General features: G+C 50.7%; 1 protein-coding gene across 1 annotated transcript in view; it reads right to left on the bottom strand.

Moving 5' to 3' along the window:
• Positions 1–296: 296 nt before the first annotated feature.
• Positions 297–24,845, bottom strand: part of GARNL3 (GTPase activating Rap/RanGAP domain like 3) — a 149,978-nt gene continuing 125,429 nt past the window's right edge. Inside the window, exons 20-30 of the mRNA XM_030293116.1 lie at positions 24,247–24,345; positions 23,780–23,896; positions 22,878–23,053; positions 21,244–21,402; positions 14,886–14,952; positions 9,155–9,262; positions 7,542–7,660; positions 5,148–5,286; positions 4,138–4,353; positions 2,248–2,374; positions 297–762 (exon numbers count right to left, since the gene is read on the bottom strand). Of these exons, the coding sequence (XP_030148976.1) occupies positions 585–762; positions 2,248–2,374; positions 4,138–4,353; positions 5,148–5,286; positions 7,542–7,660; positions 9,155–9,262; positions 14,886–14,952; positions 21,244–21,402; positions 22,878–23,053; positions 23,780–23,896; positions 24,247–24,345 (1,505 nt within the window). The 3' untranslated portion in view covers positions 297–584. The remainder of the gene's footprint in view (positions 763–2,247; positions 2,375–4,137; positions 4,354–5,147; positions 5,287–7,541; positions 7,661–9,154; positions 9,263–14,885; positions 14,953–21,243; positions 21,403–22,877; positions 23,054–23,779; positions 23,897–24,246; positions 24,346–24,845) is intronic.

The raw sequence follows: 24,845 nt of genomic DNA, 5'->3' as shown, positions 1-24,845 counted from the left end.
AAGCTCCTACCCCTGTTATTCTTTGTGAGACACAAGGAGGAAGCAGGAGCTTCTAAGAACTAACCATTCAGCCTTTCTCAAAAGTCTATAGGTGGGGACGCAGCTGGTGCCAATCACTGTGACCCGAAACAGCAACAGGGGCCAAAGGTGCAGAAAGAAAACTTATTTATAATAGGTTTTAAAAGCAATGGCTTTTCTTTATAAAAGAAACACATTATGTGACATAAATTAAAACCATAATGAAAAAATAATTTTTCCATCTAAGTATATAAAATATAAGAGAAGGTTGCAGTACATAAGAACGAACATTTTTGATTTATTCAAAGTTTCAATCTAAAACCTCGATGAAATCTACCACCTTTATTACAAGGGGACTGATGGTTCCCAAACAGAAAGAAACAAAGGTCAAGAAAGATGGCACCGGACATTGGAGAGACCCAAACCGGCCAGGTGGGCAGAAGGTTTGGTCCAGTAGATCATGGGTGGGCTAAAAGCCACATTTTGTCGAGAAACGCTGTCAGAACTGGTTAAAGAGTATAAACCTCCATAAGAAAATTAAAGATGGCAAACTCAATCCCGAGCCATCACTTCAGGTCGATAATGTCTTCGTCCGAGGAAGCTGTGAGCTGGAAGGGGCTCCTGCCCCACACGGGGCTGCCTTCTCTGTCCACCACAGGGTCCTGTTCGGAGCCCGTCGAGTAGTAGCGCCCCTCGGGGTTGGCTTCTGGAGCAGACGGACTTTCCAAGGAGCCCGATGTGATCCTGGAAGAGAAAAGTCACATAAAGGATCCCTGGAGAGCACTAGTGACCGGGGCCTCTTCTGTCAGGCAGTTTCCTGCTCCTTTGAGCTCATAAGCCTGCCTCTCCCCTTCCCCCCCCCCGCCCTTACAGGGAAAGCTGGGACATGCAGGAGTCACCCCCGCAGAGGTTGGGGTCTGCAGTCAGCCAGCCATACTTCATGGGCTGTTGGGAGTTTTGAAGGCAGTGGTGACACATAGGCGGTGTTTGTGAGGTGCTTTTTACCTTTCTAAAGGGCAAATCTGGATAGTGTCACTCTCTGCCTAAAACCCTCCTGGGGCTCCCCACGGCCTGAAGATAAGGCTCAAACTTCTACCCACAGGACCACAGACCACAGGATCTGGCCCTGCTGACCCTTCTGCCTCCTCCCAAGCCACCCCCATCCCCTCTTGATAGCTGCAAAACCAATTTGACCAAATTCAGTGAGTTTGTTCATTCAACAGGTACTCATTTAGCCTATAAAAGCCCCCGCCAAGACTTTGGCCACTGAGCGGGCCATGTTGTGTCTGCCTCAGGGCCTCTGCCCCTGCTGTTCCCCTCATTCCTTCTAATTCAGTCAACGCTTGGCTCGATGCTACTTCCTCAGAGAAGCCCTCTTGAACCCTACCCACCCACCCCAATTTCACACCAGAAGGTGTGGTCCACGAAAGTTGGACTTGTCACGCAGGTAGGGGCTCAGTTTGTTAGATTAAAGCGTCTGTGAGTGCTGCCCCCTCTTGGCCAGGCTAATGCTTCCTGTGTCTATGAGACCTGGCTCAGCCTTTCCTGGTGTTTGAGACCCTCCCTGCCCCAGGTGTGGGGCAGCAGGCACTCCTGATTCCTCTCCATCACCTTGCGACCCCAGAATGCTGTCATTTCTAGAATGTTCTTGTTGGACTTCCTCCCTCCCTGGGCCTGTGGACCCCCAAGAGTGATCTTCATATCCCTAACACCCAGCTCAGTGTCAGGTGCTCTAAGGATGTATGTTGAATGGATTAATGGAGTCTGGACATGTGCCCCCTTACTTTCTATACAGGAGCACACAGGATTGCTTGAGGGACACAGAGGCTCTCAGGGGACAAATTAGTGGGACTCAACAAATGTTCATTGACATGGGATGCGGAACTGCCATCCAGAAAGGCTGTACCTGTTTCTATTCCCACCAGAAGCACTGGAGAGGGCCTATTTTCTGTCACTCCCACTGAGCATTTTGGTTTAAAAAAATCTCTGTCTGGTGAGCTGGTGAGCAAAAAAATAAAATAAAATAAAAATAAAAAAAAATAAAAATTCTCATAATGTATTTTTATTTGTTGAATCGTGAGGATGTTCATTTGCATGGGTCCCTCCCTGGGCCAGCCGGGGGTCGTCAGAGAGGAGCTGGATGCTGACCATCTGCCTACTGGCATCATCAGTCAGCAGAAAGGGCCACTACCCTGAGCAGGGACAGCTGGGGACGGCCTCCTCCTATACCTGTCGCTGCTAGTTGATCTTGCTGTCCCTGGCTTGGGGCCTCCTTGGCTTTCTTCTAATTGCTTCCGGGCTTTTGATTTGGGCTTTGGCGCTCCTTCTGACTTGGGTCCACCTTCATCAGAGAGGCCTGGATTACGGGGGAGAAGCACAGTTCAGAGGGTTATTCCCACAGGGCTGTCATGGAGACAGAAAGTGCCTTTTGTTGTTGTTGTTGTTGGTTGGATATTGGTCCATTATTGGGATAGAGGCAGGAAGGGCTTTATGATAAAGTATATATTTTAAAGTAATCGGTTTTCTTGTTGGTGGAAGGTTTTTTTTTTTTTCCTGATCATAAAGAATTTAGGTACAGAAAGAAAGAGAAAAACAAAGAAAGAAAGGAAAGTGAGGGACTCAGGAGGGTCTAAAAAAGGAGAGAAAATGTACGATCCTACCACTGCAAACTAGAATTCTACAATTCTGAGGCTCAATTTCAGAAAAGCACGGTGGTTTATAAAACAGCGGCTGGCAGATCAAGCTTTTGTAGGGAATAGTGGGTTAAAATAGCAATACGCATACTTTAAAAGCACAGTGGAAGGCACCCACTTCTAAAATTGACCCACAGGGGCGCCTGGGTGGCGCAGTCGGTTAAGCGTCCGACTTCAGCCAGGTCACGATCTCGCGGTCCGGGAGTTCGAGCCCCGCGTCAGGCTCTGGGCTGATGGCTCAGAGCCTGGAGCCTGTTTCCGATTCTGTGTCTCCCTCTCTCTCTGCCCCTCCCCCGTTCATGCTCTGTCTCTCTCTGTCCCAAAAATAAATAAACGTTGAAAAAAAAAAATAAATAAATAAAATTGACCCACAAAGCCTGCCCTGTCAGGTGGCCTGCACTCCCGCCCCTGCTCTCAGGAAACAGGACGGCAAGGCGGGGATGTGCCAAGGTGAACCGTCCTTGCAGTTTTAGGGCGTGCAGGTCCCAGTTAAGTTTCAAACCGGTTCTTACTGGTTTAGCACATCGTTTCCATTTTTCCTCACTTTGTTTTCATAATTGGGAACAAACGTGTTTATGGCAGTCTAGCCTCTGCACAACTCTCACGGTGATTTGTGCTTCTCTGGTCCAGCCTCCCATCTTGGTTAACAGTGAAAGAGAAGGGCGTACCCAATACCTCATGTCTGTGCCATCCCCACAGACCTGCCCCATGGTCTATGGGCTTCAAAAAGCAATAACTGAACTGCACCACAAATAGTAAAAAAAAAAAAAAAAAAACAAAAAAAACAAAACCATGGTAAATTTAGGGGCGCCTGGGTGGCTCAGTCGGTTAAGCATCTGACTTTGGCTCAGGTCATGATCTCACGGTTCTCGAGTTTAAGCCCCGCGGCAGGCTCTGTGCTGACAGCTCGGAGCCTGGAGCCTGCTTTGGATTCTGGGTCTCCCTCTCTCTCTCTGCCCCTCCCCCACTCATGCTCTGTCTCTCTCTGTCTCTCTCTCAAAAATAAGCATTGAAAAAAATTAGAAAAAAACACAGTAAATTTAAACTTCCAAATACACAAATATGTTATCTGAGAAATGCACATTATAAATCCTTCTAGACGCTTTCTAGAATATCAGACATATACAGATATTTCTATCTTAAAAAATGGTGTCAGACTAGATATACTGTTTTGCAAACTCCCTTTTCTGCCCTTGGCATGGTTTGGGTGGCCTCCCACACCAATAAATGCAGACGGACACATCGTGTCCATGAGATAACTGTACAGTATTCCTTGGTGTGGCTGCACTGTAATGTATTTATGAATCCTTTACTAAAGGGAAAGTTTCTTTTTTAACTCATCCTCTTTGAGGATGATTAGTATCCAAAGATGAAACCAGCTGGTCTATTTACGAACAGTGAAAACACAAAACCGGCACATCGTTACCCAGCAGCTCCCTGCGGGTCCTGCTCGCTATTTCTTTAATCTCCATGCGGGACAGGGACAGGGAGTGAGTGACAGGGATGGCAGCGATGCCGAGGCCGATGGACGTGGGCGGGGTGACGGCCTTGGAGACCAAAGGCGACTTCAGAGGTCGTTCGATGCTTCTGCCCACAAGGTTTCTGAGTGGGATCTTGTACAGATTTTTGGACTGAGTTTCACCTGAAATGTGATTTGGAAAAGAACATAAGAACTTTAAGAAAAGTCTGCACTGTTTACAAAAGGGGTGACTTCTGGTGCCTCAACCCAGTTGGCATGAAGGAAGAAATTATGCCACATGCTGATCTCCCAGGCCTCGTTAGGGGCAACGGAGTGATGGAGCCTGACGGCCTCGGCTTTTAAGGGCATGGTTTTCCCAGGTATGTGGGCTAAAATGCACCCGCTACAGGCTCCACTTGCCCAGGAGAGAAGAGCAGACGGGAGGGCAGACGGCTGCAGCACACTCAGCAGCACTGACTGCCTGTTTGGAGAGCCCCGAGCTTCTCGGGGACAGGAGAGGTAACGACTGATGCGGTGAGCAGTCGGGAAAAGCGCGGCGCTCAGAGCGAAGCGGTAACCACGGCAAGGGCCTCTGGGATTCATGAGCAAAGCCAGATGGAGCGAAAGCTGGGTGTGCTCAGCAGTTTTCAGGGCTCTATCCTTTAGGCTATAAAAACCCACCGTATCGTTAACATCCCCCAAGGAAAAACACCTTTGCTGTGGCAAGTTGGGACCTCCAGCCCTCAATACCCTCCTCCCCACTGAAACAGTTATTTTCATGGGACTTTTTGGGTTGTTATTACCAGCTTTCTTAAGAATGCAACCAAAGCATTCAGAATGCGAGGTGTTGTATTTTTTATAGCGTTCAACAGTGACTCTGTTAGGCAGTAATCGGATGTCGGTATTCGAGAATGAGCTGGAGAAATCAGATTGGATTAAAAATATCTATTAATAAGACAGTAAACATTGGACTTCACCTTCCCCCAGGGAAGAAGGAAACACAGGAGTCTCTCGGCCCGGGGGTGTCTGAGGAGAATTGTGGGCACTGGCCCCCTTGGAGCTGCCTCCGGACGAGACCTCATTCACAGCAGCGGCTGCTGTGAAGTATATATCCGACTAGAATAAAAGAGAAAGCATTATGGAGATGCCTGGCTCCCTGTACCCACGACCCTCCTGTCATCACGGCAGAGCCCGCAACGGTTCCTCGGCTCCGCTGCTACGTCCTCGGGGCCTGCAGTGCAGTGACATGCCTGGGCAGGGGACTTCCAGAGCCAAAGTCCTGCACCGTCACCCCAGACCTTTCCTGAGCATTCAGTTTCCCGGCATTTCCCCTTATCCGTTTGTTGAATGACAACAGAGATGAGGCTGTTTCCCACGTTTCTTCTGCAGACACACACCTAGTGCACACTGGCCTAACAGGAACCTCAGGCACCCCCAGAGTTAGGCCTGGAAAGGATTTTGGATTCAGTCGGGTCAACGTACAGATGGGGAAACGGGCCGTTCATTCACGGATTCGGCCAACACTCGCGCACACCCACGACGTGCCGGCTTTGGTGGTAACAGCAGCGGTGTGCTGAGGCCAGCCTCCAACTGACCCGTGAGTGCCTATACGGGGAGTTTGCAAGTTAAACACGGCCATTATCCAGCATAAATACATTACATGAAAAACAAAGGTACCGGGGCGCCTGGGTGGCTCAGTCGGTTAAGCATCTGACTCTCGGTTTTGGCTCAGGTCATGATCTCACGGTTCACACGATCGGGTCCGGTATCGGGCTCTGTGCTGACATCGCAGAGCCTGCTTGGGATTCTTTCTCTCTCCCCTCCCCCGAGCACACACATGCACTCTCTCAAAATAAATAAACTCTAAAAAATAATAATAAAAATAAAAACGAAGGTACTAAATGTCAAAATTCGACCTTTCCTAACTTTATGGCTACATTTACCATTATCTATGCTCTTGAGGCTACTGACATCAATAGCATCTGAGTGGTGAAAATACTGCAAATAGCACGTGGCTTCCCGACCCTGAGTTCAGAGGGTTCACGCTGGAAGCTGCACATCCTAACGGTGGGACTATTTACACCATGGAAATGGGCAAACATTACAAATCAGAGATCGATGTGTTGTTTTGTTGACCGTCTAGGCTCGGTGTGATAGACAGAATTTCTGATGGTGAGGATAAAGTAGATGCGTGTCGAGTCCACTGTTGATAACGGAAGAAGTTTTGGTTTAGCGACTGATTTGTACCAGAGTGAGAAACAGAGTAACAGCAGATCACAAATCAGATTTAATGACAAGAAGCTTATTGGAAGAAGAATTAACGTACTGACATAGAACTCCCAGGTGTAAGATCAGGGTCGACCCGCAGCCATAGGTTGGCTGTGGGTTACAAGAATTAGCAAAAATTAGCGAACGGACTTGTGAGTGCCAACTGGCTAAACAGATTTTAAGACAAAAAGCACTGTCCATGATATTATTTGTAAACCATAAGCTATTTTAATTTTTCCATTGGTAAAATTTATAGCCAACTGAGGTACATATATATGTATGTGTACATACACACACACACACACACACACACACACACACACACACACACACACACATATCCTGGAGGGCTGGCAATGAAACCTTTAGCAGCATGACACTGGCGCTGTGTTAGTAAGACAGCCAGTCCCTGACTTGTGGAACTGTCAGCCTTGTAGGGGAGACAGACAGACAAGGAGTAGCCCACCCACATAAGGGGATGCGTGATGCACGTCAGGATGGAGAACGCACCACGGGCCTGGGCAGGAGGACCGTGCGGGCCTGGCAGGGGGACCATGCAAGGCCAGGGCAGACTGTGTGGGGCTGACAAGGGAGGGGCTGAGATGAGACCGCCCGGGTTGTGTGCCAGCGACAGAAGGCACCTTACAAAGTCATCTTTGTTCTGGTGTCCCTTGGTTTTGCTCAAACTCTCTTGCTAGATGTGGGTTAGTCGATTAGCCACATTTCATGGGACACAAAATCAAGCTAAGGATGGAAAGCAGCAGAGGAAGAAAGTGACCCTCTGAGCTCGTTCTTTTCTAGATTTGGGCTGTTCCTCAGTGCAGCGGGGACCCCTGATCCAACCCCGTCTGACTACATACTCCTCTCTTCAGCCGACAGCTTCCCAACTGCTACCAGCACCGGGTGACACTCTAACAAAACCAAGAAGGGGCGCTCCGAGGCCCGAGGGGGCCACACGGGAAAACCCGACGGCGGTCCGTCTCCTGTGTTTTCGCTCCCGCCGGCGCTCGGGCACACGGGGGCCTGACCCGATGAGACGGCGTCCGTGCCCTCCTGGAGCTCGGCTGCTCGGGCTCCCAAAGACCCTCCGACAAGCGACTCACCCTGGAGGCCACGAGCTGCAGCTGCGGCACGACGGCCGTGTGGACGAGGTTCCCGTTCACCACCAGGCGGATCTCCATGGAGTCGGTGGTGAAGGCCAGGAGGTACGGGAAGGCGCAGACTGCAAGGCAATGGGGCACGTCAGCCCCCAGCCCGCCGGCTTGGGGCCCTCGCCGCCCCGGACGCTCCCGTCTCCCCCATTCCTCTGGCTGCTTCTCTCCCTCCTCCCCGGGCATGTCCCCCCCGCCCCCCTCCCGCTTCTACGAGCGCCTCATTCCTGAGGCAGCCTCCCCTTAGCTGGCAGGCTTCCGCTTGAAGCAGCCGTGTGTGGTCTCCATTTCTCCTTGTCCCCGTCTCTACTGCGGTCTCACAGGCCGGTCTCCTGGAGGCTCACCGGCCCAAGTCCCGACAGACATTCCCCCTCCTTGTCCAGGCTACAGCGCGGCCCTCTGCTCTGGTCCGTGCTGTTCTGCCCGGAACCCCGGCCTTCAGTGGCTCTTCCTGCTCTGTCACTTGTTTCCTCCTCCGTGCTCCTCCAGTCACGTATGCCCGAGCAGGGGCCGTGTCCTCACTGTCCCTCACAGGGTACTTCGGAGTCAGTGGGGTTGCTGAGTTATTTGTTAAAGGTCAGCCCCTCTTTTTGAAGTGGTTTTTTATGCCACACTGACTTCCAGGCCCCCAAACTGCCCTGGTTGCCCTGGGCCCTCACCTTTGACTTCCCCGCTGGCCACTTCACTCTCCCACGCTCCCTCACTCTGGCCTGCTCTCTCTTTGCTCTCTCCGTGGTCAACTCCCTCCTCTCGTGGCTTTACCCAGGGGACGTTCTCTCACACCCTGCCTCTCGCCTTGCTCTCTCAAGTGACCTCCAATGTTGGGGCTCAAAAAACCTGAAAGCGATTTTCAGTCCTTCCTTCTCTCTCTCTTTAGCTAGATCTCATCCATCACCGAAGCCTGACTAGATCCTCCAGTATCTGGATGGGGTCCTCTGTTCTCAAGACCCTAGAATGTTTGCCTACCGTCACATCCTTGGCCTTGGAGGAAAACGGCACTGACTCGAACATTCTTGGCTCTGATCCGACTCTCACTAGGCAGATGCCCAGCTGCGGATCCTGCACCCCAGAAGGGAAGCACCACCTCTCACGCCCTGATGTTTCAGGGGCAGGCAAAGTACCCGAGTTTCTGGGACTCTTGGTTTTCGAGCTCTAAAATACGTTAAGCACGGCGTGGAATGCCTTGGGCTTCTCCAAGTCAGTCAGTGTTTTAAGGCTGGAGATCTCGCGCTCAAATTGTAGGAAAAGGAAAGCGAAGCCCAGAAATGAAATGATACCGAAAGATACCCAAGTCCTGAAAATCGGGATTTCGTTGATCTCAAATGCTCCCATGCTCCCAGCTGGGAGGCACAGTGGATGGCAACAGTCCCAAAGGGGGAACAGAAAGGAAAACAATCGAAAAAGGAAAAGAACACTCTGAGCACTCGTCATACTCACATAACTCATGGCAGTCCAGCAGCAAGCCAGTAAGTTGGCTGACACGGGACCGAACAGATCAGACGGGTCCACGTGGGGGGGGGGGGTGGGGGGGGTGGGGAGGGCAAAACGATCGAGGGTTTTCTTACCAATTGCATAAGGAGCCTGGTTCCAGCAGAACTGGAAATCTGACGCACAGGGTTGAACCAAAAAAGAGCCCCCATTAAATGGGCAAACCTTTTTATAGATGCAACTGTCTGCAACAAAACAACAGCGACTCATTTTTTTGTTAGACACAACGCTTAGGGCTGGGTGATTAGATATTTGAAAAACAGGCCACCAGAATAGCATCCTATCTGCTAGGTCTTCACAGACAGCCGGTACTAACCCCGCCACGACGCCAGGTTCTCAGGCCGGAGGCAGTCGGAGCCGTGGCCATGACACTACAAGCACTGGCGGCTGCATTTGGGAAGGACTTACTATGAGCCGGGCACCGAGCTTTACACAAGCGAGCTTATTTAGTCTGAATGCTTTGAAGCAGGTGCCATGATTATACTTGTGCAGATGGCGAGACTGAGGCCAGGAGAGGTGAAGCGGCTGGTCCAGAGTCTCACAAGTACCACCCGGGGGGGGGCAGGGTTTGAACAGAGGTGTGCTGGACTGCAGAGAAGAAGGGACACTTGGTGACGGGGCCGCCTGGACGGAGGAGGCCCTCCCGCCTCACTCAGCAGGACAAGCACGGTGGGAGCTGGATACTCCCGCCACTGGCCCCCCCCCCCCCCCCCCCAACATTTTGCTAGGAAAACTTGAAGCCATGTGCCTGTGTCACCTTGGGGAACACGGCCAGAATTCGATTAAGGCCAGGCTGAACAGCCGCCCGTTCCTGGCCTGCTCTGAGCTCGAAGCACAGGTCCAGGTGGCTCAGATCCTCTCAGAGTGAGAAGGTCCGTACAGAAGCAAAAGCTCCTTTTATTCCAGAAGCCCATCATGTTTTACCTGTACAATCTTATTTTTAATTGAATTATTTTTTTTTTTTTAAATTTTTTTTTAACGTTTATTCATATTTGAGAGACAGAGAGAGACAGAGCATGGCGGGGAAGGGGCAGAGAGGGGGAGACACAGAATCTGAAACAGGCTCCAGGCTCCGAGCTGTCAGCACAGAGCCCGACGCGGGGCTTGAACTCACAGACTGTGAGATCATGACCTGAGCTGAAGTCAGATGCTCAACCGACTGAGCCACCCAGGCGCCCCATTAATTGAATTATTTTTAATTATTTAAAAAAACAGGTTCATGGAGCTATAATTTATACGCTATAAAATCCATCCACGTTAAGTGTACAATTCACTGTTATTTTCTGTAAATTTAGAGGTGTGCAATGCCACGGTCCAATTTTATGACCTCTCTCTGACCCTAAAAAGAAACTGCACGCCCGCGAAGCAGCCACTCCCACCCCTGGCTGGAACGCAGAAGCTGTGTCCCCGCTGTGTGGCGAGGCACGTGTGTGAAAGCTGGAGCTGCTGGGCAGGGCCCGAAGGCTTCAGGAACTGGTTCCTCCTCTCATGATGCCTTTCTGGAGACTTCCTTCCCTGGAGCCACTCCTCAGCCCGCTGGCTCCTCTCACTCTCTCTCCCCACATCCCCGCTTCTGGTGATTCTAAGTGTCACCTACATGCTAATGATGGCTCCCAAATGAAGGTGTCCCGTGGGCACTCTCCCGAGTCCCTGGGGTCTCCTCTAGCGTATCGGGGAGGCACTGATGTGTCCAAACTCAACTCCTGATGTTCCCTCCTAAACTCGCTCCTCTCAGAGTTCCCCTCGTCTCAGGAAATGGTATTCCCCATTTTTCCAGTTGCTCCTGTTCCCAGGGACAGCCTCCCTTCTCTCCTCCCCCACATGCCCTGCTGGATTCGTCAAGCAAATGATCTTGGTTCCCGTATTTCAAACACCCCTGGGGCTGGACCACATCTCAGCACCTCCGCTGCTGTGTGCTGGTACAAGCCCCTGCCATCTGTCATCCCACGAGCGCAGGCACGAGCTTCCGTGAAGTTCTCCGCACAGTGGCCCGCGGTCCTTTCACCCGTAAGTCCCATCCTGTCGCCCCTCTGCTCAAAATCCTCTGGCTGCTCCCCAGAGTAAGAGGCTCTTCATCTCCCAGGCACCCCCCCCCCCCCGCCCCCGAATCCGGTCCTCTTCAGATACCATTTTCATCCACTCACACCTACACTCACTCTGCTGGGGCCGCACCAGTCAATGAAATACTAGAATGTTCCTGGAACACAAACCCCTACTTGACTCCCTCAGGGGTCTTCTCTCCGAGCGCCCCTCCCAGGCAGGCCTTCCTTCGCCACTTTCCCTAAATGGACACCCGCACTCCCCAATCCTGCTGAACCCTGGTCCCTCTCCCTGTTTTATTCCCCTTAGCACCTACTACCGTTCAACATACTGGATGTTTTTCTTGTCCTGTTAATTGTCTACCTGCCCTTAAAAGGTATACTCTGAGAGGCAGGGATCTGTGTATATTTTACTCACTGCTGAAACACCGAGGCATCTTAGGTGCTTAGTAAATATCTGCTGAATGAGTAAATGGCCCTTCCCTCCCTGTCCCCACTCAGGAAGGACAGGTCAGAGATGTGTCCCTCAGGCTCCGGTCCCTTACACACACCTCCTCTCCACCCCCGAGGCCTGCCCCAACTCCCATCAGAGGCCAGCAAACTGCTGGTGGGTTTGAGGGGGTCTGGGGTGGAGGAGACCTGAACTTGGGGAGCACAGAGCATGCCGGATGGCGGAGAGCAGTGTGAATGTGCCTCAGGGGCTCAGCCTGTCCCACAGTGGAGCTGTCGGCCTGAGAAACGGTCACACAGGCATGGATGAGGTGCCCCAGACTGCAGTTCAGGGGACCCTCCCCTCCCCCTTCCACCTGAATAAGCCCCAGCGACTCCAATAGGTCCCCAGAGATGTAGACGGCTCTCCCTCCTGATAACCAGTACTGGTGGTTTCTGTACCTGAGGCCGGGGGGTGGGGCTCCAAATCAGACCGAATTGATTTAGAAAAGTAAGCAAGGCATGTCTCTCAAGGACCAGAGCTGTGAAGCACGTTCACACCCAGGGTGCTGGCGCCCATGCCTGGCTCTCCCCTAAACTGTGAGCTCACTACGGTCCCTGGCAGCTCCGTTCACTGCCGTGTCTCCAGAATCTAACTCGTGCCTGGCACAGAGAAGGTCATCTGTTGTGGTTTAAAAAGGAAAGCCTGGATGGGGGGCTGGGGTGAAGGGCAGGATTCTGAAAATGTCACAGGAAGCAGCTAGGAGTCCTTGACCTTCACTCCTTTAACTTTGCCCATCCGGCTGGTGGGGAGTGAGCAGGTGACAGACACTATCTCTAGTGTTAAAACGAATTTCCCTGAAGTCCCTTTCTGTGTGTAGAAAAGCCTACGGAGGTTACCAAACAAACTGGATTCTGACTGCTGCTCTGATGAATCTGGAGTTAAAAGGAGGAAAGAGAAAATCTTGCTGTGCCTGGCAGCGTGTTATGGACTTCACTGGTAAGATCCTGTTAACCTGCACAGCAGTCACGAGTGGTGGGTTCTGTATTCTTCACGTGACTCATCCGGAAGTTAAGACGTAGGTTAGATAGGCTCACACTGAGAACAGCACTTACATGAGCTTTTCTGGTTTCTTTGCACGATTATCTTTAAAACACCATCAGCAAACAGAGTTCACCTTTCGTAGCGGGATTTATCATTTGCATTAAGTGTCAATCATTACTGCATGCTAAGGCCACAGCCAAGTTTTCTTTCTTTTTGAGTAGACTGACTCTGATATTCAAGATAGAAATGAATCACAAGAAAATAAGATCATCCATTGAACTACTTATACTTTGTCCCCCTGAATTTTACCTTGCAAATACACTTTTCTCAAAGAACATATAACTGGAAGTTGTAATTTCTATTACAAAATACTTTCACCTTTAACATATCTGAGATAAAAATCTCTTTCTACAACACTCTGAATTTATAAAAGCTATTTGTTACTTCGTTTTGTTTTTTAATAGAAAGGAAGCTGATAAAAATCAGCTGCAAACACTGCAGGGAGCAAGATCATTCTACAGCACCCTGTTGACAAGGGCCTTTACTGCACAGGCGTCTGATGAAAACAAGCGAACGCAGCAGCCAGTGCGTGTGGGGGAAGGAGTTACAGAAGTGGCCTGGGTGACCGTGGGGAAAACCAACTGGTTCTCTGGGGTTGTTCACCGGGGACCTGGCAGGCTTCTGGGAGGGGGGAGATGGAAAAGGAAAGCCAGATTCCGGACCCAGAGAAACGGACAGAAGTGGCACTGTTTGGGGAAGACAGAGGCAGGTCTGGGAATCTCCGGGATTGCTAAGGCCTTGACCCACGTGGCATCTAAAGACACAGAGCTTATCTTCTGACGGCTCAGTGGGTCTAGGAAAACAGACATACACCGACCCCATGCTGAGACGAAACCAGAGCCTGAAGCCAGGAGACCACCAAAGCCAGGGGTAATGACCTGGAGAGGCCACTTGAACCACACCTGGCACAGCCCTGGGCCACTCCCGCCTAGGGGAACCCGGTCTGCTCCCGTCCATAAGCTTCCAGTGTGGTACAGAGAGGATGTCCATCCACATTTGTTTCCGTGTTCCCTTTTCATCTTGGGACTAATCATCCCATTCTGATAACCTGCTCTGTCTTTCTGTTCTGATTTTCTCTCCCACCTAAAATCCTTCCTATCCTTTCAAGCGGTTAAAAGAAAAAAAAAATCGACATCAGTTTGTAAAGCATTTGGCCACAAGTTTTTCTCACAGATTTTTCAATAAATTGAAAAGGCTACCCTTTAAAGCGATTAAAGAAAAAGATAAAGAGATTTTCTAGAAGTGACTTCAAACACGTGTCCCCCCGCTCCGCTGGGCCCTGTAACAGGGACACAGGGCGGCAGGGGCAGCCTGGGTCCAGCCCCGGGGGTCCAGGGACCACTCTGGACGCAGTGTGCATATTGGCCCTCTCATCACAGGGGCTGTCAAATCTCACATCTTGCAAGACGAGGTTTACCAAACGGAGTTCTCTGCTGGTAGTTAGCTCTCCCATACTTATTAATCAAAGATTAATCAAAGTATTGGCCCCACGCGGGCCGATTAAAATCACTACTCTAAATCCATACAATTATAGGTGAAAAAATATGTTTTATTGTTTTAGTTAGACTAGGCAGGCTGATCTAGGAAAATGCCTTACTACTTTTAGCCTTAAGAAGATCCTTTGTACTGTAGTATAATATTAGCTTTTCAAAGGCTGAAAATTCTTACAAGACCCTCTTTGATGCATTTGACCTGGTCTGTCCCAAACCCACCCTGCCACCCGACCCAAACCAGCCCAGGTGAGGCCGGATACGCCAGGTTGAGGCTGATTTCGTTAACCCCTGAGAAACAGCAAAGAGTAGAATAGTAACCGTGGCTAAAATTAGGGGCCCTGGAATCAAGAGGGCCCCAAATGTGAACCCTGGGTCTGCTGTTCTGTAGCTGCATGATCTTGAGAAAGACAGGTCACTTCTCCAGGCCTCAGGCGCCTCATCTCCAAATACAGGTAATAAAGGTCCCTGAGAATTAGATGACACAGTCACTGGAACGTATGGAGCCCAGCACACGGCACACAGTAAGGGCTCCCTAAGTGGAAGCCACTGTCACCACCTCGCATCCTGGAGACAGTGCCCTTGAACCATCTCACCAGGAGGTCTGGGAGAGCCAGGTCGGAAATGCAACTCATAGCCGCTCCCTGGGGTGCCCTTAAGGCCACAGGAACAATATGTCAGGTAGATCTATGGCTGAGTCCCTTTGAATTGCCCAGAAAAACAACAGTTAATTTTAGCAACTTACAGTTGTAACACAAGAGGAGCCCGGCTTCTCCGTCTTCGTACACATCAATAGCTGCCACAAAATTAACCTGCAATGGGGAGGGCAGCGGCGGTGAGCAGGCTGGACGCGACATGTTAAAAGACTTTCTCAGGTTCAAAGGTTTAGCGGGGGCCCTTAGCTCCGTGGGATCACTTCCACCTGGGGCGGCCACGATTGCAACACACAGAACGGCCTCCCCTTCCTTTCTCCACTGGGACTTTGTCACTGTCTTTTCTGCCCTTTGAGGAGCTCGGTGGGGGGCGGGGGTGGGCTCTCTGTTAACAGAACTCCTATCTAGGTAGTGCTCTGGTTCCCCAAGCTTCCTCGCAGGGGTAATTCAGTTCACTCACACATCGGCCCCGGGGAGCACGCGGTGTTATTCCCACTTCACCGATGAAGAAAGGGAGGCTCAGTCGGTTGAGCATCCGACTCTTGATGTCAGCTCAGGTCACGATCTCACAATGTGTGAGATCGAGCCCCGCATCAGGCTCTGCGCTGACAGCGTGGAGCCTGCTTGGGATTCTCTCTCTCTCTCTCTCTCTCTCTCTCTCTGCCCCTTCCCTGCTTGCACGCACACTCTCTCTCACAATAAATAAATAAACTTATTAAAAAAAAAAAAAGATGAGGCTCAGAGAGGTGAAGTCAGCGAGTAAGCGCCACAGCCAAAATCTGAATGGGTCTCTGGTCCTTCGCTACCTCACCGCTCTGTACTTGAGCCAGGCTCCCCGCCGCCCGCCGCCCCCCGCCCCAAGTGTGGAGAGTGTCACAATCTCGAAACCACTGCGGCAGGTCTTCGCTTCTATTCTCTGGCTCTCCCGCGCTTGGAGGGAGGCAGCACGACGCAACAGAACGGGCGCCGGAAGACCCACTTCTGAGATCTGGGCAAACTCCCCTCCCCAGGCCCTCGGTGCCTGGTTTGAGAACACCGCTCAACCTGGTGATGTCCTGGGTCCCTCTGGAGTTCCAAACCCTGGCCCTCTGTACGTGTCCCGTTCCTCTTACTCCCTCACTTGCCTTCACCCTGCAGTCTGGCCCCCACGCGATCGGGGTCTGCCTTCTCTGGGCTCGACAAAGATTTCCTTCTTCCCAGAGCCGAAGATGTCTGGCCAATGCTCATCTCTGCCCAGCTCTCCACTGCCTCTGACCCCTGGCATCTCCCTTCCTCTCGCCCGCTCTCCTACCTCAGAGTCCTCTTCACGTCTAGGCCCTTCCCTCACTTAGAAAAACGCTCATCTTTTATGGCTTCACCTTTTACTCTGAGCTCAAAATCCCTAACCCTCCCACCTCAGGCACCTGTTCTCCTCAGCCCCTGGCTCACGTTTCTAAGCCTTTCGTTCTTGTTCTCAACCCAACAGATTCCACGTCCAAGTCACCGAGAGGCAGGAGGCGGTGCAGGGGAGCGGGTGGGAGCACGGACACTGGTCAGGCGGACCCGAGAGAAAATCCCGCCTACACCACTTACTGCCTCTGTGGCTTGCGGCAAACGGCTTAACCTCCGGCCCTAGGTGTTCACCTGTGAAAGTGGTATACAAGGATAATGTTCCCTTTGCTGGAGTGTAATGAGAATTCCACAAGACGCGGAGGAGGGTGCACAATCAGCACTATTATCTTTCTCTCATACAGGACTACCTTCCTTCTAACCTCCTCCTTTGTGTGAGCAGAGCTAGCCCCGAAGTCTCAGGGCACCCCCACACCCTAGAGCCCCGCAGCATCCTCTTCAGGATCTCTCAGGTGTCTTTTGTGTGCCTGCTGTCGCCCCGGGCTGGGACCCGTCTCCTTCAGTTCGTCTCTCCCGCCCCTTCCAGAGTCTGTGCTGCCCAGGGCCACCGGGGCTCCTCCGGAAGACTCTCCGCCCGGCAGCCCTCCTCTTTGCGGTCGTCAACGTCCCTGTGCTGAGCCCTCACTGGCCACCCTCAGCCAGGGCTTCTGCCTTGGCTCTGGCTTCCCTCCGGTGGAACCCTGGCCCCCTCCGTCTGTCATCACCTGGCGCTGTACTAGGTGCCATGAAGCACACAGAAAAAAACAAGGCAGGGTTCCACCTCTCAAGGAAAAACCAGAAAAGCGTGTAAATACATAAAACAAGGTACAACGAGGCAAATGCCACAAGCAAGAGTTGTGGGTGCTTTAGAGGGGGTGGGAGACTGCGAGGCTCAAGTCTGGGAGCAGAAAGACTTGGGGGTCAAATCCCAGATAATCCCCCTTCTGCTATGTAGCAGACCCCTCTATTTTTATCATGCGCATCGCGTGTGTCACTGTCTGATGCTCACTTATTTGTCCGTTTATTGGAGCCCTCCTCCCCGGGGGAACATGAGCTTCGTGAAGCAGAGGCCTCGCCTATGGATGTTCAGCACCTAGACTGGGCCTGGCACAGGGCAGGAGCAGAACTGATACTCGGCGAATGCATGACTAACTACAGGAAATCTTTGTGGCCTACTCCCATCGTGCCTCGGGACATGGCTATGGAGGCTACAGCAGGCTGGGGGTTAAGAGCACAGAATCAGAATCAGACAGCCTGGGTTCAAGTCCTGTCTCTGCTACTTATTAGCTGTGTAGTTTGGGGTCCAGTGACTCCTCCTTTCTGAGCCTCAGCTTCCTTTTCTGCAAAAATGGGGACGCGAACAGCACATTCCCTACAGGCTATTGGGCACATTTTGTGAGATAATGTTCACGAAGGGCTCCGGCATGGGGCTGACACTCAGTCCACTGCTTGGACTTGATCATTGCCTCCTTGGGCACTCCTTAGCATTTTGTTCAGACCTCTGTTAACACTCAGCACAGCGAGACCCATTTCATGCTTCAATATGTATGTTGGTTTCCCTGGGGGAAGGGCCTGGTGGGAGTCGATCTCCGTAGCATTGTTTCCTGACCAGGTGAGGACATCAGAATCAACTAGAGAGCTTTAAAAAATATATTCCAGGGGGCGCCTGGGCAGCTCAGTCAGTTAAGCATCCAACTTTGGCTCAGGTCATGATCTCACGGTTCATGAGTTCGAGGCCATCAGCGCAGAGCCCACTTGGGATCCTCTGTCTCCCTCTCTCTGACCCTGCCCTGCTCGTGTGCGCACACACACAAGCTCTCTCCCTCAAAAATAAATAAACATTAAAAAAAGAGAGAGTTAAAAAAAAAAAAATATATATATATATACGTTTGCTCTAGAGATCCTGATATAGTAGGTCTAGGGTAGGACACAGGTGTTAGCTTTTAATTTTCTATTTGATTAAAAATAAGTATTTCACTTTATTGGCATCTTAAAATGATAAAAGTAACATATGGTGGTTGTGAAAATTCAAAACACAGACTTGAAACAAGCCAAGTCTGCAACCCACCGTCCCCAGCCCCAGCTGAAAGTGGGAACCACTGTCGGGTCAGTGTCTGGCCTTCCCATGTGATTCTGGGGTGAGCTCCCAACTGAGACCCACTGGGTTCCAGGCCTTTGGTCAAGATGGGGACTCAGGCCCAGCAACTAAGTCAGCGACCCAGATCTCATTACCAGGTGGGCCGTCCCTTCTAGAGGACACCTTTGCTTTGGGAAAGAGGCCAATGCTGGCCGCTGGAGCCGGGGCAGTAGGTCACGATAGGCCTGCTGGTAAAAGGAACTTGATGTTGACTTTCAGATGGCTGCTTTGGTGCTTCTTAAACATTTCCTCTCTTGACCTAGGGTTCTCTTAGCCCCTGAGATGGGGCTGAAAGCTGAAATGGGAATCGAATGGGCTTGGCTGAGAAGAGAAGAGAAGAGGAGTGGAGGCAGGAAACTAGGCCAGAAAATCTACACTGTGCACAGAGCAGCAGTGTGAGTAACCTGAATGACCCAGAAATGCCCAGTGACTATGGGGAGGTCGGCCTCTCTCTGTCCTGCCTCCATAGCACCGGGGTCTGGGCTGCAGGAACATTCTGGGGAAAAGCTAGCCCTGCTCCTGCAGGCCGTTCCTGACTGGCTATGGGAAAACGCTTTGTTCATTACCTTGGTCATTTCCCTAGGGCTTATTTTTCCAATTAGACAGGAAATTCCTTGCAAAGGTGAGTCGCTGTGTCTAAGCACCCACGCCTGCTTAGCTACCACTCAGCAGCTGGGGATGTACCAGAAGATGGAACATACACATTGACCCACTTAGATCGAGGGAAGGGCTTCAAAAAAAATTTTTTTTTAAATTTTTTATTTTAGGGGAAAAACTCAGTGACTTAGTTTTTAAAAGCATATTGAAAAAAAGAGAACATTTTAGAATTATTCCTCCTTTCAGAAAAACAAAACACAGGAGTCACCCAAGAAAACTGCCTTTAATGTGATTTTTCCTCAGCCTTAAGAGGAATTTTAAGAGGAAAAAAAATCCACAAACACTCTAATGAATTATCAGGGTATCAAATATAAGTAAACAGTAATTGCCAGCAGAAAAAGCACATAAGGTCTTAGGAAACTAGTCGCTAGGAAAGGGACTGACTGTGCAGAGACCTACTGGGCCATGATTTTTCTACGTCCTTTAGCTGGTCACACAGTTTTTGAAAAGCAAGGACAAGAACTTTTCAAGCCAAATTGGGCCCTCCCTCCTCAGAAGCTGGAAAAGGCTACTGGTTCCCAGGTACTGGGATAGAGGGGCTGCTCTCCTGGCTCTAAATTAGAAGAGTTTCAGGACAGACTCGTTCTACTAGGTCCATACTGGCATCATCTGGCAAGACTTAAAACGGATTGATTCCCACACACCACACACCCAGAAATTCTGATTTAATTGATTTGGGGTGGGGTCAGAGCACTGATCTTTTTATTTTATTTATTTATTTTTTTAATTGTTTTTATTTATTTTTGAGACAGAGAGAGACAGAGCATGAGCAGGGGAGGGGCAGAGAGAGAGGGAGACACAGAATCCGAAGCAGGCTCCAGGCTCTGAGCTGTCAGCCCAGAGCCTGACATGGGGCTCAAACTCACAGACCGTGAGATCATGACCTGAGCTGAAATCAAGAGTCATTAACCAACTGAGCCACCCAGGCGCCCCATGATTATTCTATTTCTTAAAATCTTGCTCTCATTTGGTGTTAAGTTTTCTTAATACCGTAATTAGCAATTTTTATGAATATTTGGGTAGTGCCCTAATGCAAGTTGTATTTTTTTTTTTTTTTTTTTTTATCTCTTGTAAAGCATAATCAGGAAGAATTCTGCAGTCTCTTGGACCTAGCAGAACAGGGCTGGAGGAAGCCTGTGGGTCTGGAAGTTCTCATCAGGAACTACGCCCCACTCCACGGCATCTTTGTCCTCGGTACCTAAGCCGGAGTGTTGGCTCTGCACCACGCAAGCCTCATGTGGCTCCAGTGTTATCTGGTCTTGCCCTGCGTGACAAGGGCCTGGATCCTGTCCAAACCTAGGACATGCCTGCGCACTGTGCAGCTCAGGCTGGAGGCAGACTCTCGTCCCTTCCTCCTTTCCTAGGGGGCCTTTTTCAGGGATGGAGACCTGCTCCAGTCACCTGGTCTCCAAGCTGTGAGTCTGCAGGGCTACGGAGAGAATAAGGCCCTTGGGGTGTGAATGGCCAGAGGTTCTCGTTGGTGTAGTTACTTAAGTTGAGCTTTTTGACCCTTCACTTCTCCTTTATGAGGAAGAACAGAATGGCAGGGGGAGATTTGGGAAAGCTGAGCAGGGAATGGGGCAGTTAGATTAGATTGAACCAGTTTGAGCAACAGCAGTGGCAACTTCATGTGGCATAGCCCACAGAATGTATCACAAAACAGTGCTATGATCAATCAGACCTAATTAAAAAATTTTTTTTAATGTTTATTTATCTATGAGAGACTGTGAGAGACAGAATGTGAGCAGGGGAGGGGCGGAGACACACACACACACACACACACACATACACACACACACACACACACACACAGAATCCGAAGCAGGCTCCAGGCTCTTGAGCTGTCGGTACAGAGCCCGATGTGGGGCTCGAACCCACGAACCGTGAGATCATGACCTGAGCTGAAGTCGGACACCCAACCGACTGAGCCACCCAGGCGCCACCATGATTAAGATGTCTTTAAGATTACGTTTATGAGGCCCCTGGGTGGCTCAGTCGGTTAAGCATCCGACTTCAGCTCAGGTCATGATCTCACGGTTCGTGGGTTCGGGCCCCGCATCGGGCTCTGTACTGACAGCTCAGAGCCTGGAGCCTGCTTTGGATTCTGTGTCTCCCTCTCTCTCTCTCTCTCCCCTCCCCCACTCACACTCTGTCTCTCTCTCAAAAAAATGAATAAACATTAAAAAAAATATTAAGAAAAAAAGACATCCTAATGATGGCATCAAAGGTTAGAAGAAGCACTCCTAGTCTTCTTCGATTTTCACTTGCCCCTACACCTGCCAACTCACCCTGTTGGCCTCCACGTGGTGCAGCCGAAAGGCCTCCCCCGTGCTCTCATTCACCACATCGAACTGGTGCCGGTAAGCCACACAGATGAGATTGTCACTCTCTTCAGTTGGCCCATCTACTAAGGTCATCACCGCGGGAGAGTCGGACAGACAGATCTCCTGTGGTTGATGGTGACATGGAGAAGGGGTCAGGACACAGAGCAGCCGTTTTCATCAACCCTCCCCCCCCACCCCCCCGCCCTGCCTGCCCGCCTCCATGCAGCAGAGGGTCCCCTCCCCAGGCAGGGAAGGTGGAGACCGGGAAAGAGGGGCAGGGACTGTACCAGACTCCCCCCCACCAAATGTGTCCTCAAAACCCACAATTGGCAAAAGCGATTCAATAGTATGGTCCACATTAGCTCTCAGATAGTCCAGCCCTGTCCTATGATTTAATAATAAAAAAATAATAATGGCTAACCTTGTCGAGCACTTAACACAGTGCCAGGCACTGTTCTCCCTGAATCCTCCTAACAACCTTATGAAGTAGATGAGGCTTTATTCTATTTTACAGATAACGAAAGTGAGGCTCGAAGGTCACATGACTTGCCCACACTCGCACAGTTAAATGTGGTAGAACCAAGATTTGAGCGCAGGAGAGCTGATACTCCACGTAAATGTACATGCTCTACGCGAACAGTCATTAAGATGGCTAATTACTGTATTAAGAAGATTAACACCTAATTAGAGCAAGATTTTAACTTGTTTTAACTTAACTGTTATGCTGTTCAATCCTTAAATTGAATGTGAGCAGAAACTGATATGCATAATTCAGGTGGCTTTAATTCTGGCAAAAATAATAATTGCTCAGCTCATCCACAGGCGAAGTTTGCCTTAGTAGCCAACGTGTGACACAGGTCACATAACGTACCAACAATTTAAAAAAGGGAAGAGACAGTAAGAGCAGGAAAGGGACGGGGCCCCCAAGGAGGCTTCTCTCGCAAGGTCCCACCCTCATCGGAGCCCTAAATCCTCTAAGGCAGGCCGGGCAGCTTCTTCCACCTCCCCAGCCATCAAAGCCACTAGGGTCTCTTGCTAGGATCCTGCGTTAGCCTCTTAGAGGCTCTCCTCCTTTATGCTCAGGGCTCCCTCCATACCCTTCTCTGTCCAGCAGCCAGCAAAATCTTTTCAAAACATGTCACTTCAACGCTTCAACCCTTCCAATGGCTGCCCCTTCTCCCTCAGAGTCGAAACCAAAATCCTAGCAACGGCCTTCAAGGCTCTCTGACCTGCCCACCTTGTTCCCTTGGCTCCAGCCACTGCGGCCTCTTGACTGTGCCTTGACCGGGGCCTCTGGTCCTTAACTGGCTGCTCCTTCTGCCTGGAACCCCCTTTCTCCAGATACGCTCAGCACCTACTCCCACGTTTCACTGGATCTCTGCTCAAAGGCAAAGCAGAGATCCCTTTGGGAGAGGGCTTCTGGGACATTCTTTCTAGAACAATGCTCCCACCACCACTCATTGTCCTCTCCTCCCTCAATCCACTTTATTGTTTTTGTTTTTTTTTAATATGAAATTTCTTGTCAAATTGGTTTCCATACAACACCCAGTGCTCATCCCAACAGGTGCCCAGAGAGGAGATGTGAAGAGCAGACCCACCCTGATGTACTGGAACTCCTCCACAGGTGACTCGGGCAGGGGACACAGCAGTGAGGTGCTCGCGACCCCGCCCGGCTTGTTGTGTTTCCTCGTGATCAAGAGCAGTTTGTTCCGGATGGCGACAACGATCCTCAGCTCTCTGCTGTGGTGAGTGTTAATGGCGTACAAGTGGCAGCCTGGGAAGAGAAATAAACGATGCTGACACAAGACAGGAGTCTGGAAGCTCCCGGGCTTCAACAATGTGGCGGTCCCTAAGAACCCTGGAAATGAAGCAGAACTCAGGGAGAATGCCTGAGAATGTTCCCACCACCAGACAGGACGGAGACGTGAGATACAAGTCAGGCTGAGTTTCAGGAAAATTAAGCAAGTCATATTCCCTGTAGCCTAGAGTTTGTGGTCTCAGCTTCGAGCCCACGGCACCATATGAATGAAAGTGGCATGTGAGCAGAGCGCCAGGAGCCAGAGGCTCAAAGTCTCTCTTTGCAGATCTGTGAACAGAACTCACCCTACCTTCAAAACTTTCCTCTAACACAAGGCCTGGACTTTCCTCTAACCCTCCACATGTTGTTCTACCTTTCAGGCTTCTCTCTCTCTCTCTCTCTCTAATGTTTGTTTATTTTTGAGAGAGAGAGCCCGATGCAGGGCTCAAGCTCACAGGCTGCGCCATGACAGCATGACCTGAGCCAAGGTCGGACGCTTAACCGACTGAGCCATCCAGGCGCCTGACCCTCAGGCTTCTCTCAGAGGAACGGTGATACGATCTTGGCGATGTCTCTGAGTAAAAACCAAACCAATAAAATCAAATTCCCATGCATTTTCATCTCCAGGGAAATCTGGGCAGTCCGAAGAAAAAAACAGAACTCGTTGAACAGAAAGCACCAAAATACGAAGACTCCAGTCACCTTTTGTTTTCTCCAGCTTGTTGTCCCTGCAGTCACACTTGCCCTTCACGGCCTGTTTGCCCTCGACGGCCTTGTGCACGGCGCTGAGCCTGAAGACAAAGAGGCGGGCGTCTTTCCCTGTGAGAGAGAGAAGGTGGAGGAAGAGACTGTTGGGAAGACGGGAAGAGCAGACGGGGCAGGCAAGCTACTGCCACAGAACTAGGAGCCGAGGTGTTCCAGAAGTGGGGAGAAACCCCACGCCGGCTTTCCCCAACAGTGCACTGAAGGATGTGCCCCGCCACCCTCCTCCCTCACCGTCCCCTCCTCGGAGAACAGAGGGCCGCCCGGGGACCCTGAGCACCGGGCACCTGTGAAGCAGTAGCTGGCGTGACCCATGCAGTCGGACCCTCGTGACCCTCACGGTCGGCCACGGAGGGCCACACGCTTCCCCCCCTCTCAGAGGACGCTACCGGGAAGGGGAACATCACCTTTGTCAGCTCTGAGGATCAAAAGGTCCAGGGTCTCCAGCACATGTATCTGTTTTACTGGCAGGGTCTTGTCAAACACGGGCACTGACGGAAGGTCATCTGGAAGAGGAGACGTGGTCACCCTGACACTGTACCCAGCCTACAGGTTCAGAACCCATAATACATGCCTGTGAGTGGCTCTGGACCCCAGTTCTCTCTAGGCAAGGAAGGTCAGCTTCTGGAGCGTTCGTAAGGTCTACACAGTAAGATCAAGTCCTATGCTCTCAGGGAGAAGGACTGACGTTCCTTCCTCTATGTAGGGAGCAGAACAGCGGGGCCTAGAAACTATATTCTTCTCTTCCATACTCAGCAGAGAAAAATCGGCATCCCTCCATCCCAGTTCTTACTGGCATTGTACCAAAGGACTGAACAGCAAGTTAAAAAAAGTACAGTAAAAAGCTCAGCCATTAAGTATTATCTTATTTTTATGTAATGTTTGAAATTGCGTCATTTCTTAGATGATTTTGTCTAAAACCAAAATTAAACCAAAACTAAAATTTCCTTTTGTATTTAAAGCAAATACAGACACACCCTATTCCATGCCTGTGTCTCTACCCACA

Source organism: Lynx canadensis, chromosome D4 (genome assembly GCF_007474595.2).
Source record: "Lynx canadensis isolate LIC74 chromosome D4, mLynCan4.pri.v2, whole genome shotgun sequence".
NCBI classification, from domain to species: domain Eukaryota; kingdom Metazoa; phylum Chordata; class Mammalia; order Carnivora; family Felidae; genus Lynx; species Lynx canadensis.
Note: the sequence above shows the minus strand (reverse complement) of the source record. Positions and strands in the feature narration are given on the sequence as shown.